The 16,737-nt window shown below is 37.9% G+C and overlaps 1 protein-coding gene and 1 long non-coding RNA gene across 2 annotated transcripts in view; one reads left to right on the plus strand and one right to left on the minus strand.

Moving 5' to 3' along the window:
• The window catches only part of LOC112541486 (uncharacterized), a 147,816-nt gene that overhangs the window by 123,169 nt on the left and 7,910 nt on the right, over window positions 1-16,737 (plus strand). The gene's annotated exons all lie outside the window — the stretch shown is intronic.
• The window catches only part of LOC112541489 (uncharacterized), a 131,172-nt gene that overhangs the window by 94,534 nt on the left and 19,901 nt on the right, over window positions 1-16,737 (minus strand). The window contains exon 3 of the mRNA XM_088132987.1: window positions 12,872-12,964. Within this exon, the coding sequence (XP_087989113.1) occupies window positions 12,872-12,964 (93 nt within the window). The remainder of the gene's footprint in view (window positions 1-12,871; window positions 12,965-16,737) is intronic.

A 16,737-nucleotide genomic window follows, 5' to 3' on the forward strand; every position in this document is an offset into this window, starting at 1 on the left:
TTAATCCTAACTCTTAGACAATCTGTAGAAGGTTTACCATCCTATAAGATACATTCATGGTCCAGAACTGCTATTAATAAATGTCGGCTTTAAATTAACTTTAGCTAGACATACTAGTCTAAGAATGCAGATGGAGTTTTGCATTTACGTACACATTATAGTGGTATCCTGTCAAGGAACTGCAATGCAGATAAACTGAAGTTTCATTTGGTTCATTTTTAGGTACATATACCCAAATACATGCACATTTGGGTATTAAATGTAATCTATGCTATCATAAATGGACACTCATTTTATGAACGTGGGTCAGAAAAAGTATTTTTAGCTTTTTTATATAAATTAAAAAATGACATTAAGTTAAATTAAGACATTCAAAATATCTGTACTTTTTAAAATGTCCTTTGATTGTTTGCATCATTTTGGTGAGGATTTTATTTGTATTTTTTCTCCTTACCATACATGAATAACTTCAATTTTTTTCCTCCCACAGCAGGCATTTTCTTTCTCCTTGTTTGAATATCCTCCTAATAAATTTAAGAAGAAACTGTTTGCATAATGTCCTCAGGATAATCAGGAGATGGATGAAGTTTAAAAATAAGTGGGAGGTGACAGCTAAATCTTCAAAATCATGGTATTACTAATTTCTCTGTATGTATGGTTTTTACTAACCACAGAAGTTTATCTTGTAGAGCAGATTAACTGCACCTCTAACTTATAGGAAATTCCAGGCTGACTGAAAAAAAAAAAAAAGCAACTTCTGCACTCTAGGGCATCCAGCCTGATCAACACTTTGGTATCCATTTCCTCTGCCCTGCATATATTCTGTGTATGCTTCAGGGCAAAACCAGTCAGTCTCTTTCAATAATCTGGCTCATATTCGAGCTGTATGTTGCACACGAATGATCTTTAAAATAAGAGGCTCTTCATAAATTCATGCAACAAACTTTAAAATAGTTGCACTTTTCACATTCCTCTATTAAAAATTTGCAACTTTCATATGCAAATTTGTGCAGTAAGTTTCTATTTATTTAATCAATACCAATTGTGAGGGTTCCCCCCCCACTGTATATACATTGTTACAAAAATTTATCGTGGATCAATATTTTTCTTGCTTCATCTGTCATGAGAACAAAAAAGTGCTTCCTATTTACCTTCTCTTCCACTTTACAACATACCTTCTCCTATTTAAGTAGCATTCTTATGAAACAGTAACACTGGTAACAAGCTATAGTTATGTCAAAATGATGTTAGATGAGTCACGATGTCATCATGCATCTGATGCAATTCTGTATTTGTATCATGGTCTCTGATGCAAACAGATAACTTGCATCATTTGTGTAATAATGTCATCTCACATACATCATTATTTGCTTCCCCTTGACCCTCCCATGGATGCCACTGCTGTCAAATATTAGGTTTGGTGGAAGTCTAGTTCATTCTGCCTGAACTAAGTATCTCTTTCTCCTTAGTCTGAGCAGCCATTAATCTGAAGAACAAGAGAGCTTAGTCGTTTTCTTTCTACCTTGTCCTAAATGAAGTAAAGTTCACTGCAGCAAATTTATGGAAAGAATGCCACAGGAGATTACTTAACAGAATGTGACTCTTACTATAAACATTCAAAATGCTTCTGTAAAATACAGTTCCCTATTAGCCTTGATCAAAATTGCATGTATTAACAAAACAATCAGTTTTCCTACTATGGATTCTGCCCAAACCCAGATCCTAAGCTGAAGTGGGATAACTCTTGATAAATTTTTGTGTATCCAGGAGAAACTGAAAGCTTTGTTTCCAAGCTTCTCTGGAGATTTGTGTAAAACAATCTAAGGGAAGCAGGAGAGGAAATATTGAACCAACTCTTTCTTGATCAACATGCTGTATAAACCCTGAAGAGTAACCAAAAAGAAAAAATAAACAGTTTATTCTTTGGAGCCATAGCAATATGAAAACCATGTTTAAGCGCTAAGATAAAAAGCAGCAGCTGCACTATATGTTCCTTCTAATGTTCTGTAAAGTGGGAGACTGGTGAACGGACAGAATGCCCAGTAGCAAGTCCCAGAACCATAAAGACTTCGTTATCAACAGCTATTTTTAGAAGATGGCTACATTCTGAGCGTGATCTCTGGAGATGATCTTAAAGATCAGGCAAGTTGAAATGGGGAACAGCCAGTCCTTCAAGTCACCTAGCTTAAACTGCTGAGGGCAGGAGATTTTCTGCAAATACTGTTGGACTTCAAGTCACATCAGTCTTAGCAAGCATGGCTGAAAGAGATGATGGGAGGTGTAGTCCAACAGCATCTAGAGTTTCACTATTTCATAGTCCATAACTTTGAGTCTTAAAGATTAAGACAAGCATTTTGAATTATGCCAAAAAGAATTGCGTCATCAGAGAATTCTGGAGGTCTAGTTGAGGCAGGGTTCCATATTGTCAATTAAGAGTCAAATATGCTTTGTGAATTACCAACTGTTATTGCAATGTAATAAGGAAATCTGGGTGTTTTCCATAATAACTATGGATATGTTGGAGTACTTCTCCTAACAATTCCAGCTAGCACAGCTATGGGCCAAAATGTCCACAGATGATGTGGTAGCCCAGCTCATCTGCCAGACTGAGAAAAGCTGTTATCAAGAGATATACAGTATAACTATGGCTAGATCTAGTTTTTCCAAGATTGCTGCTAGCAAATTAGCCAAGCATGACAAAAATGTGACATGTATTTGCTGGTGCATATCTCCTGAAAAAAGACTAGCATAATAGCATTTTTAGGGTCTCCATCAGAAGCTGAATAATGGTATTTTCAAAGATATGGTTCCTCTTTTTATCCTTTGTCTTTTTTTTCTTGTCCAAAAATTCTTTCATCCCTTAACATATTTATTTGCATAAAACTGTATATAAAACTGTATTATCCAGTGTGGCATACAATAAATAAAACCAGTAAAGAATTAAACTTCTTTAAACAAAACTAAGAGTAAAAATGATTGCAAAAAACCCAAAAAACAAAAAAAGCTCCTAAACTAATAAAATATATTATACAATAAAAGTTGGCAAAGACTGCACCTAACATATTCAATTAAAATTTGCACTGCCTCTTAAAGTAATACCTTCCTAAAGAGGAAAGCCTTAATCAGTTAGTGAAAAACATTATATGGGGAACCAGCCTGGCCGAGAGTTCTATAATTTAGGTACAACTTCTGTGATAATGTTGTGTAGATTTTTGTCTTTATTAATGCCAGAGCACCATGTACTTCTTTGACTTCATAGGCACTAAGCATATGCTACTATCATTCACAAGTCAAAATCTGAATAATAAATTCCCTAGCTCTCTTGGGGCTGTTAGAACAATTTTCCAAAATTTATTTTTACTACTAGTAAGGAGAAAGATTGTTTGATACATGTGCACACCCACAAAGCATAAACAACAGTAATAGAGTTATCTCCGGCTGATCAATATCATTTTTGTGTGGGAGGAAACTCAATAAGCATTAAATACATTCAAGCTCTAGGGCTGTTCCTTTCTAATATAACATCAGGTATTAGCCACAAACACTTGGCTCTTGTTATACAGATCCTGACAGTAATCAGTTTTTAATTACATATATCTCTGTTTCTGAGTGCTTTTAATAACAGGGTAAAAAAAAAATGCACAAGATTTTAACTACTTAGAATTTGGGTGAGCATAGGAGGGTAGAATCTTTCCAGTGAGGAAGTGCTCAACACAACACGATGCGGTTAGACAGGACTATAATTTTTTAGCTGGATTTTTTTTTTTAAAGCAATAATTTAGAGGTGAAGGTAAATTGGGGAAAGGTGTTTAAACTCTCTTGGACATGAATACAGGTACTCTGATTTCTGTAAAATAACAGCAAAGAGAACGTATGGGTGAAAAGCTACTGGCTTAAACCATACCTCTGACTTTCTCTCCTTGGCTTGCCATGCTAGCTGGGAATTTTGGGAGTTGTAGGTTCAAACACATGGATTACACTAATGTAAATTACTGTATATATTAATAGAAGAGAATATATGTAACTCGGGATTGAATTGTGGACTCCTTGGGGTTCTCTGAGCTTGTTTTCTTGCAAATGTTTCGTTACCCAGCTATGTAACATCTTCAGTGCTAGCAGAAGATGTTACCTAACCAGGTAACGAAATGTTTGCAAGAAAACAACCAAGCTCAGAGAACCCCAAGGACTCCACAGTGTATATATTACTATAGTTTCCAATACTGTAGTAGCCATCTCATCCCTCTGGGGTGCTTTTAAGCAACCAGCATGTATATAAAACACACATTAAACTTCAGCCTAGATAGATAGATAGATAGATAGATAGATAGATAGATAGATAGATAGCAATGGTGTTTCCTCAACTCTTGTGTCTTGGAGACAAACTGCCTCTAAATTTGGAGACTGAATTTAATATGTTTGTTCAGCCAGGTACCTATTATGTTTACCTTTCTGTACACTAGAAGGAAATGTGCACATTGGGATGAGAGAAACAGAGGGACGGCATGATCCAAATGGCTTGGGAAAGTGGATGAAATTTGTATCAGATTTTCAAGGTCATATGCCAAGGAAGTTGGCTGGCTTCCAACATTGCTAACTTTTTAAAAATGGGTTAATGAATAAGTATTAAATGGGACTTTTTTGCAAAGCAAAATGCCAAGCTCCAGGATCATTATGATGTTGAAAAATGTTTTTTGCCCCCCAAAATGGTCCCAAAGACAAAGGTAAGAGAGTGGTAAAAACTGTCACTGGGCGGGGAGGAGGGGCAGAGTGAGGAAGAGGGTTGGCCAGGAAAAAACATACTCAATTTCCCTTTTGATGTTTTGTTCCTGAGGGACATAGCCAGTCACTAAACATCCCATAATCACAGCCATTCTGTGAAATTGTCTATAGTTTGTTCTTAGAATTACAGTTCTTACGTTTTGCCAATGGAAATCAGAAAGTGCGACCTTCCTTTTTTATATCATGTACACTACAGCATTTCAAGAAGAACTTACCCTCAGATAAACGTGTGTTTCATTAAACATTCATTTCTTAAACACAAAGATGAATTTAAAAATAACAGTTGAGTTTCACATGTTAGTGTCATACCTGGGCCAGAATTCAAAGCAATCATCTATTCCTAATTCAATTAAGAATGTGCATTCAAGGAAGAAAACGATCCAAACACCGGGGCCTTTCCCAAAGACTGGTTAGGTTAACCAAAATGGAGAGATGTTGTCTTGGGAACCAACATATCCAAGGAAGATGCAGTCAAATCACTAAGCTGTATCTAACCCTAGTCACTATTTTGCTGTTTCAGACTGTGGCAGAGAAGAAGCAAAAGCAGTTGCCAAGCTGCCTTCAGGACCACAGCCCAGCAATTAGAGATCTTTAATGCATTAGAAATGACAAGCATCCTCAAAGATTGCTAAAGCTCCCTTCTTGTGTTTAATGGCAAGAAATAGCTTCCATTAGTACAACGGGCTGTGACACTGGCTGGACCCCTGATATGTGATTTTCCTGCCTCATCCCTAATCATAGATATCTGTGGCACAGGAGCCTATACATGTAGGCTTCCAGGGTGGGCCAATTTTAGGCACAGGGGCAGTGGGAGTAATTGCCCTAGACCTCCCTCATGGAGAGAGCACCAGGAAAGGTAATGATTAGTATTTGAAATGTTTAGATGGAACAACACTGTTCATTCATGGCAGGAAAATAGACTATTTAAAATATTGAGGCTGTGCTGGGATGCTTCACTTCACCAGATAGCCAAGTGCCCCTGCGACACGAAGAAGCCATGCCATTTTCCTTTGCACAGCAGCAATTACTTCATGGAGAGAAGCTACTATTTGCGTTTGCTGATTAAGGAGAATTGGCTTACCCTGATTTTTCATCAAAAACAGGCAGTGCCCCTCTGCAATGTGGTGGGTTGCCAGCCATCACAAACCCCTACACAATCTAGTCTGGATGTTAAAGTTTTCTAGGATTATCCACACGTTGGCTGCATTGACATGACTCAGTCAGCACAGGGATAACCACTTAGCAGGATCACCAATGTCTCAGTCAAGGGAGAAGCAGCTATTACTGATATTATTGCTGCTGCTGTTGTTATATACCTATATGCCGCCCAACACCCAGCAACTCTTAGTGGCCATAAAGAAGGCTAAGATGATATCATATCCAGTTTGTTTTCCATAGAATGGGAGAAATGTTAAAAAAAGAAAACTGGTGGCCCAAGTTGGAATTGAGGGGCTTACCTATCTCCACCCATCTCCCTTTTCTATTCCCCAATGCCTGTCAGAAAGTCTTAACCCTCTTGTCCCTGTTTAACAACCCAACTGACAAGATGGAAAGGGACTTAGTTCAATACCAAACTACCCAGGGGCTGCTTAGGATTAAAGCTAACTCCTTATAATTTCTTCCCAAGTCACAGGACCATTCTCATTTATTAAGCAATTGACTTCAATGGATGAAATCATGACATTGACATAGGATGAAATTAGAAGAAGGGAAGAGAGCCCAAACTCACTACAGGTAGTCCTCAACTTACAACGGCAATTGGGGCTGGAATTTCCATCACCAAGTGAAGCGGTCATAAAGTGCAACTGCATCGCTTAGCAATGGCAATCCCTGCAGTCCTGGTTGCTGTTATTAATGGAATCCCATGGTTAGGCGAGCCAACTTCCTACCAGCCTCCCACAACCAAAGTCAATAGGGAAGCCAGCGGGAAGTTGCAAGTCCCAGGTGATTCACAAGCAGGCTGGCAGGCAGATAAGTGGCTGCAGCAGGGTGGAGGAGGGCGCAAGGGTGTGTGTGAGGGTGCAAGGGAGGTGCAATGAGGGTCAGAGAGGGTATGCAGGGGTACACAAGTGGTGGGGAGGCACAGTGAGCTCAGAGAGGGTGTGCAAGAGTGTGTGAGTGGCTGGCGCAATGGAATTGCAGAGGAGCTAGTGAAGGTGGGGGAGGCTTATCTCAGCGAACTTCCTTGCCGGCTTCCCCATTGACTTTCTGGTGATCATGTGATTGCGAGGCACTGTGTAAGTACAAGCTAGTTGCCAAGCACCTAGATCACAATCACATGATGGCAGGAGTGCTGAAATGGTCGAAACTCTGAGGACTGGTCGTAACTACCATTCATTCAGTGCCATCATAACTTTGAACAGTTGCTGAACAAATAGTTGTATGTCAGGGACTACCTGTACATGGAATCTGGACGATGACACACTTTGCTCCTGTGGTATGAGTCTCCTTCACACTTTCTAGGCAGTGACGGCAGCACTAAACTAGTGTGACTCTGTCAACTACTCAGGAAAGTTAGGCCATTGAGAAGAAGCATATAATACATACATCAGTAGAAATAAATCAGTCTGGTCTGCTGTTAGTGGTCACATTTTACTGTATCAGACCTCTGGTATACTTCTATCTATCTAATGATAATCACTATCAGGTGGCTAATGTCTCTTGCTCAGTCTGCTAAATTCTTGTGTAATCCCCAACACCTGAAAAAGTGCATACAGTGTTTGGACTGGTAGAATTTTAAGATGCAGGTGCTTTGCCTCCAAAGAAAATCTGCTTTAGGACAATGCCAGAAAGATTTCCCATGAGTTATTCAATATATAAAAAGTACAAATTGTATTAATGTCACATGACCAGGATAGTAATATTAGCTCTAGGTATTAGAACTCACCCGCTAATTAATATTGCTCTAAGACTTTATTTGAAACAACAGTATGAAGAGTTCAATGAATGTATTTCAGAATGGAGTGGCTGCGGTATCTGTACCATCCACAATGGATGTCTCATCAACTTTGTGAATCTGTCTTCCATATTAAGTTCTTTTCCCCTTTAAAAAATGAAAAAAGATGGGATCTGGGCAAAATTGGATAGGCTTTTCCATATCACAGAAACTCTCTGTTTTATCATCCAAAATAGGCCTCTCTGGAGCCAATTTAATGGGGTATAATGTATACCAGACCTTTGCTGGAATAAGTCACGCTCTGTTCTCTTCTCTGATGTGCTGCCAGTAGGGAGCTCTATCTTGCTGGCTGTGTTTTTATTCAGAGATGCAAATAGAAAATTTAGCATCCGGAGACATTACGCGCATTGGTGACACTCTTTTGAAAAATATTTCAAGTTCCATAAATCAATAGATAGTCTAGGCACACTTCCAGACATTTTCTCTCATGTAAAAAAGGTAAAATATGTTTTTAACATCAAGCAACACTTATATAATAACATCTTAGGTTCAAGTTGATTAGAACACAGACCCATGTGTTAAAGACTCCTAGCCAGGCATAGATCTAGTCTTGAGCTCAGCTAACGGAAAAGTGGTGTAAAGAAGTCAGCCTGAAGAGAAATAAGAAAGCAGAGCCTATATGGAATCCTTTTGTTCTTAAAAAAATCCCCCCCCCTCATTTTTCTCTATACCACACAGAAGTAGACCCAGATTTTACATTTTGGAGCTACAGGCAGTCTGAGCCTTCAATATGAAGCTAAAATAATTAATGATAGTCTCTAACACAATGGATGTAACCCAAGAAAGCTGTAAGAATTTCATCTGGAAGAGTTTTAAAAACAACCAGAAGACTAGATATAACAGAATTTGCAGAAAAAGAAAAGGAGGCTCACCCCAAACTGCCTGGGACAATGCTTCTACATAGTGGTCCTGCACGCTACAACTGGCAATATCAGTTATTCTTGCTTCAAACTATATATGCTAGATGCCAGCTGGATTGCCTTATTCTGCACCTATTGTTCTACCCCATCCATAACACTCAATTCCTGCCACGTTTTAAAGATGCTTCTCATTTATCAGGAATAGCAGGCTTTTTTATGTGATCATGCTAGCTAATGTTTCAGTTAACGTGGTTTCTCAGGTTGTACTGGATCAATGAATTCTTACAATTGGCATCTCTATATGACCCTCGCTGTCGTGAATCATATCATATAAAGACTATTTTGCACCTGGAACCGAGGAATAGAATCTCATAAACAGACAGCACTTCCACGCAGTACCATTTCTTCTCCCCAGACCCTCTACAGTGTTTTGAAGTCAGCTGTGCCATTTTGTAAAACACAGAGAGAAGACCCCTTATCTGTTGGTATGAGAGGAAAACTGCCTGGACATCAAAATTTCCTTGTTCTGCATATAAATAACCACTGAAAGTTGTAATAATGGCATGACAGTGTAGTTTCACAAGCAAGCCCTTTTTCAACAGCTGCAATCAGAGCTGGAGGTCACAGTGCAGAGCTTCTATGTGTGTCTGTGTGGGAGGAGAGAGAGAGAGAGAAAGAGAAATGGCTTTCTTGCAGCCCGAAGCACAGTAGATGAGACAAGAGTTTGATACAGACCACTTGCTTATATAAGCAAGGAAAATGAAGCCAAATTTTATTTTACAAAGATTGTAAAATGAACTACAAACTGATTAGCAGTATTAAGATAGGTTTGATGATAAAGTTGCCCGAGACATCTTCAAAGAGAGGGGTTTTTTTTTGTTCTCAGCTAACCCCAAACCCTGTGGAACTCCAGTATCACAAGCCACAAAATGTAAGTTTTACTATTTGAGCTGTGTTATAGCCAAATGAAAGGAAAATCAGCTCTCCTGCCCAAGAACATCCATGTTATTGCAGTACTATGACAGGAAACTGATGCAGGTGGATCAGCACCGATGTTGTTACGGAGGGGTCTCCAGGGCATCATAACATGCTTGTCAAGGGACAGCTGTGACATTCAGAAAGCAGGAATGGGTGAATATAAACCATTCCAAATTCTGCCAAGGCTGAGCTTGATTTTATTCCAGTTTTATACTTGGTTCTGGAACTGAAATAGTAATTGGAATGCCCTATACTAGGAATATGTCCCTAATTGCGGGGGGGGGGGGACTTTCCTGTCAATGCCTTTGAAATTTCTAGATTACCTTTTTGGGTTAGAAGGCACCATTTCTCAGTGATTCTGGTGATTTGGGGAAACTCCTCTGGCCAATGTGTTGCCTATCTCCTCTACTGCTCAACGTCTTTATCAGAGTGAGCAGCCTATAGCCATGTGCAGTCTTTGGCTTGATTCATTTTGCCCTAACTTGATGTTTGGACTTCAGTTCCTGGAATTATTAATAAAGGTCATCCTGAGAGTTGAAGTCCAGGCATACGAAGGTTTAGAGAAAACTGGCCTAATTTCATACAGCTAATTAGACTAATTAAAAAATAAAAACCTTGACAAAATTCAGATGTCATTTCTCCAGCACCCTGCTGTAACAGGAGGTAGAAAAACATTCATCAGTGAAAGAAAGATATGGTGCTCTGAAAAAAAAAGAGCCACAAAGAGGGATACTTGTAAGCCCACTCTCTGCTCGATTTTAGATGATGGCTCTCCCAAATTCTTGATCTAAGTCCTGCAGAAAAACAGGTCTTGATAGAAAAAGGGTTAGGTCTCCCTCATTTATGAGTAGAGGCCATGTCAAATGTAGGAGTTTATTTGTATTTATAGCCTGCCCCAATCAAAAAACTTTAGGAAAATTACAATGGAGTAAAAATATAAAAACAACAATAGTAAACCATACTCTCAAGACTGAGCAATTCAATTAGCAATTCAAGTTAGGGTCTTGGAGGAATAAAACAGCCTTCAGCAATCATATAAGTACCATGAGGGAGTTTGCTTTTCATCAATGTACCATTTCCTTCCCAAACAAAGCCCCAAAATATCTAAGAGTTCTGAATGGGAAGATGTGGACAAATTGAACCTTAATCCAATTTTAAAAATCATTAATCCTGGTTAATAAGTTTGGGGTTCATATTGGTTTGGATATTCTCATACTCCCCTGAAGAAAATCCTAGATCTGAGTGGGAAACTCATTCTCTAATGCCACCACTAAGCATTAAGCAGTTAAGTGACAGGGAGAAGTAGGAGAAAATGTCATATGTCAAATGTCATTGTAACTGTATGGTAGGTCTACATTGCTGCAGACCTAGATGACAAAAGTGGCCATTCCAGATTGAATGTACCAATTGTGTATGTCAAATGCACTTGTTTATGTTCAGCAAAACAGTTCCCAAAGTATCTGTCACTGATACCTTGCAGGTCAGCATTCTACAACCTGGTGTACTCCAAATGTATAGGATTACAGCTGTCATCAGTATGTGGTCCAGCACATCTAGACAACACCAGATAGAGAAATGCTACAGTGTTTATATGAAATGTTATACTACCAGGGCAGAAGTTATTATGACTAAATCCTTAGTCATTCTAATCAGATTTAATCATGGTCTTTGGCTTACTGAAAAATCAAGGTTTTAGCTTCCTGGTATCAGAAGGAAGTTTATATTCTGTTTTTCAAAATTCCCTTTAAAGAGAAACTAGCAGCTTGGCTTTTTACACAGTAGATTTTAGTGACAGAAAACCTTCCATCACCCCCATTCCCAAACGAGAGAGAGATGAAGGGAGGAAAAACATGTCACCCTCAAGCAGTTTCAACAAGAGATGAAATTTTAAATCACATCATGTCTCACACCCATTTCTTAGTGCAAAATAAATCATTCTAACAGAGTGCAAGCCAATTTTTACTTTTAAAAAATATTGTGTCCTAAGGCTGTCTTCTTGAACTTCAAAAGCACACTTCGTAATTACTCTACCTATCAAAGGAAACTCAATATTTCACCTCCAACCCCATTCTACTTGTGTTTTAATTTTTAATTGTTAATCAATTATATTAATTTTGAACAGGCTATTTTCTCCTGAAATTACATGTTTTTAGAAGCATATTCCAACTTATTTTAAATGAACATCTATCCTTCAAATTTACAGTATGGCGAATTGTTTATAACACTGTTCCCAATTAATTTCTATATTAAGCTCACTTTTTATCATTCTAAATTGATTTGTATGATGTTACCCTTCATTTATGAGCTAAGTATCTTTCATTTAAAGTCTTCAGATGTTTGTGGTACATGAGACATTTTTGTTAAAGTAGTTAAACTAGGATGAGCCTCTATGAATTGGTCTATTGGTCATTTTAAAAGGTGAGAGAGGATCTTTCAAAGTGTGTATCGAACAGGGATATTGTCAGGATTCACAGACGATCCAAAAGGTATCTAGATCCTAAGTCACGTAGAGCTTACTTATAATGTAAGCAAATTATAAAGTGAATGACCAACACCGTGAATTGTACCAGAATTCCACTGGTAACCAGTGCAGCTTGCAGAGCAAAATTATTTCAGTATAGGCAAAACAAGTAATACCCATAACTACTTGTGTGTCTGCATTTTGGACCAATTCTAGCTTCCAGTGGTCTTCAGTATGATGTAGAACATGATGCAGTCTAAGTAGGATTTTTTCCACAATGCTGACTGGAATCATGTGTTACACTAAAACCAGTTTTGTTTGAATCATACAAAGTTTAAGGTACCCATTTTCCTCCTTAACCTGCACCAAACCCAAGCATTTTCACACCCACCTTCTCCCAGGGGTTTTGGGACTGCAAAAAAGGCATAAGGGGCACAGGTTGTTACCCAAATTGTAAGTTGCAAGCTGTGGTTTACAAAGCAAAGTGGCTGGGTACACACATCATTCTAAGCCAAGCCAAGCCAAACCTACCACCTTATGGCTTAGTGTAAACACAGCTACTCACATGTATTGAATCAGATCTCTAGTCCATCTAGCCCAGCACTGCTTATTCTGTTGGGTTCTTGGTCTCTCACCTTGGTTGTTTCCTTCCGGGTATGATTACCAGGTTAGGTAACATCATCAGTGCACTGCTTCCTGAAAATATCTGCAGGAAAACAACCAAGCTGAGAAAACACCAAGAATCCCACAGTTCAATCACATTTTCTACTACTGGAACTGCTTATTCTGGATGGCTGATATCTAGGGAGCTAGCAAGCATTTTCCCCCATTACCTACCTTTTAAATGGAGATACCGTGTCTGAATGTAGAGTTTCATCTGAATTAAGGCTCCAGCCTGATTTTCATGTCTTCTCTCTCCAAATTGAAATTCTATATGAAGTAAAAAGAAATGTATATTACCAGACATTGTCTGGACTCATTCAATACACTAAACCAGTGTTTCTCAACCATGCTGGCTGGGGAATTCTGGGAGCTGAAGTCCACACATCTGCAAGTTGCCAAGGCTGAGAAACACTGTGCTTAATTGTAGTGTGCTTTTTTTTAAATTGAGACAAACTGTTGAGGAAATCCAGTCACTCTATGATCTATGGCTTAGTTTGTTGTAAGAACCCAAATAGTGGTTGGAGCAATAAGCCACAATTAAACAAACCATGGATTAATAAGATATGTGAAGCCATTCTGTTTGACCAAAATTTAGGGGGAAATATTGAAAAGAGCTAAGTGTATTTTAGATTCCCAGGCAATGCAGGCCAAAAAAAGAAAAATTGTGATGCAGGCTACAGAATTTCTGTCACATCCCAAAGCTATAGGCACCATTTTGGCACTGTTTTGTATATTTAACTAGGATTATCTCCATGTTTAGAAGTTCCAACAATATTATTTTAAATTTCTAAGTTTAAGAACTAGGGGGGATCTAAGTTTTTATAGCTACAGTCAGCATGCAGTCCAATAAGCAACTTAAAGCTTATTTGGACAAAATGTTGGTTCTAATCTTTCAAAGAGAAGTCACTGCCTCTTTGTCCTTTGAGGTCATAAAGAAATGAAGCAGTAGTATATAAATCCTCTGTTTGGAATACATTCTAGTAATTCTCCTGCATAAACAAGCAGTGCAAACTTTCATCCTGATTTTCCAAACTGCTGGTGGCTGAAGGAACAGATGTGGCCAGTCTCAAAGAAAAAGAAAATGTCTATGTAGTAGCTTTATCATATTCCGCAGGTACAAAGTGGACACTTTATGGGATCCTACAAAAACTTGCAGCTCCAGTGTATTCACTGTTGGTTTATACTGTCCCAAAATCTGAACAGAGCACAGGTTCTAGCTTAAAGACATTTTTAGCCACTGAAAAGTGAGCATTGAGTTAGGATGTCTGTATTACAGATCTCGCTGAATGATCTTAGGCAAACCATATTCTCTCAGTCCCTCCCCGTTTACTATGAAGCTAATATTATTTGATATATCTTAAGTACAACAGAAAAGGGCAACTTGGAGGAGTATCTGTACCTCCAACCCTACAAAGCTGACATAAACATAAACACATACTTTGTAACATTTTATTTTAATTTTTGTTATTAAATTTATACCTCTACCTTCTGTTTGTATAAACACTCAAGGCAGCTTACAATAATTAGATACTTCTAAGATAGTACACTACCACCAATCCTGTGATTTACATTTAATGATTAAACATCAGAGACAAAGTTAAGATGTTTAAGAGTTGCATCACTAGAAAATGGCAAACCACTTTCCAGAGTTTTCCTTTTCTTTCTTTAATAATCGGGAATGCATATGCAGCTAGCAGTCTGGAACATTTGCAAAACCGCTCCTCAATCCAGGCAGACAAAGTCAAGTCAAATTCCCATTGCAGTATCCTTAGTAAAAATCCTACAGAGAGGAGTCAGAAAAGGTTAGATTAATGGATTTTGCTAATTAAAACTCATTGGACTTAGTTATTTAAACCTCTCAAGAACCTTAACCACTGAGAATACTTACAGATGATTCACTGGGACTCTACAGCAAGATCTGGTTTTTAACTGAAGACAAAGCTGATCATCCAACAAGTATTTTCTAGGAAAGTATATTTCAAGGAAGGATATTAAACTGCCTGATGAATGATTTTATAAGATGACTTTATCTGGAAGGTGCTGTCTAGGTGATTCCAGTACTACTAGTTTAGTATAAGTCTGAGTCATAGGAAAATCATCCTATGATGTGGATTCAGGAAGGTTCTGATCTGGGTATGCCTAAATATGTCCTAGAGGAATTGTCTAGCAAGTAGGGGAAAGGAGTCTGAATCTATACACCTTAATATTTTCTGTGAACTTTCAAGATTATTAGCCATTGGGGTCACATATACCAAGCAACAGCTTGTTTAAGCATTGTTTAATGAATAAATTACAACAGGGTGGGTTCATACAACATACTATAAATCACAATTTATTATTTGCAAACTGTGACGTTCACATAATACAGAAAGCCAAAACCAACAAATTGTATTATGCCATAGTACAATAAACAACTCCATTTAGAAGGTTGGATCAAGATACGCCTTTGGCCTTACCATGGACATCCACAGTGAGATAATAGGATGAGTGATGTCAAAGCGATGTCATGCATGTCATCTGGATCATTTGTGAAATGACATCAGACACATGTGACATCATTATGGCTTGTACCCAATGTTCCTGGACTCATATGTTCTTGTATGATTACCACATCAATCATGGACAAGATGTTTGCTTTGAATGTAGGGTTCATGTCTGAGAACAATTTTAAAAGCGTGGCTGCTTTCCTATATTAAAGGCAATTTTCAATGTTTTTAATTGAAACATTGTTTGTAGTATTGTTTTCATGACTATTTCCTATCATAGGAAACAGCCACATCTGGCAAAAAAATTACACTGCTGTCTGGTTATACTATATTCTCTAGCACATCTGTGGTTCAGTTAAGAAAAAGAAGTAAATAATTAAAATTCAGGACCATACCCAACAGCATGATATGGGGTCATTTTTCTGATCTGGATGATATGGTAAAGTTTTCTGAAAGACAGGTAGTAGACCAGCCAGATTCTCTCGTTCCCAAGTTTCCAATTGTTTAACAATAACAATAACAACCATTCCAAATAATAAAGTTGAAGTTAAGAAACAATTTGGGCTTTTGCCTTAGACTCTGGCTAAAAGAGCAAAGGTTCTCGTAAAAATACATTCCACAAACATGAAGTCTCCTTATTTCTCACTTATATAAGCAAATGTCTGCAATATAGGGATAATAACTTAGCCTTAGGATGCCACTATGTTATATAATGATTTGAAACAAATACATTTAGTTTGCTAGAATGGAATACCTTTTAAATATTGGACCTAAGGTGTGAAATAATGGACACCTTGAATTAGGCCCCCAAAGCATACATAAATACTGGTCTACTCTAAGAAGTTGCTGCAAGAGTTATAGCCAGGAAACAAACATGCTTGGAAATATCACATAAAATACAATTAAGTAAGTGTGTACTGTACTCAGAAATAAATCCCTCTAAGACATAGAAGCTGTGATAGCTGACACAAAACATGTGAGGCCTGCATTCACATCTGGTACTTTTGGAAAGCTGCCACTTATTACATTTATTTATTTGTTTGGAAGGTTTATAGGCTATTCAGTCCCAAAGGGTCAAGGCAACTGAGCAAACATAACAGTAAACAAAAATAATATTCAACCCCCTAGTAGAACCATGAAAACTAGCAACAGAACAATAAAACACTAAAATGCTTGGAGCAAAGTATGTGTTTTAAGCCCACTTCTAAGGAGCGGATTGGCCTTCAGCAACAATAGCAAATTATTTTGCAGTGTGAGACCCAGGAACAACTAATTCCAACAAATATCTTTGTTGGGACCTGCAAAAGATACTCCATTTAAGACTGTACAGGAGTAGGTAGTCCTACTAGTAATTGGGCATCAACTGTATTAGCATTCGGCTTAGCATTTCCTCTTCCTGAAACTGTGCTGTTTTGTTTAAGCATATGACTTTTAATGCACTCATTGAATTCTACTGATACTGTGGTCAGTTTGGAATTCTTGGAAGTATAGAAACACATTTTAAAATTTCATAAGGTATATGATGTTAAATATATCACAAGGTAGATATATTAT

This window comes from Python bivittatus, unplaced genomic scaffold, assembly GCF_059951505.1.
Source record: "Python bivittatus isolate LINGU-HERP-01145 unplaced genomic scaffold, Pbiv_v1 ctg000070_np1212, whole genome shotgun sequence".
Classification (NCBI taxonomy): domain Eukaryota; kingdom Metazoa; phylum Chordata; class Lepidosauria; order Squamata; family Pythonidae; genus Python; species Python bivittatus.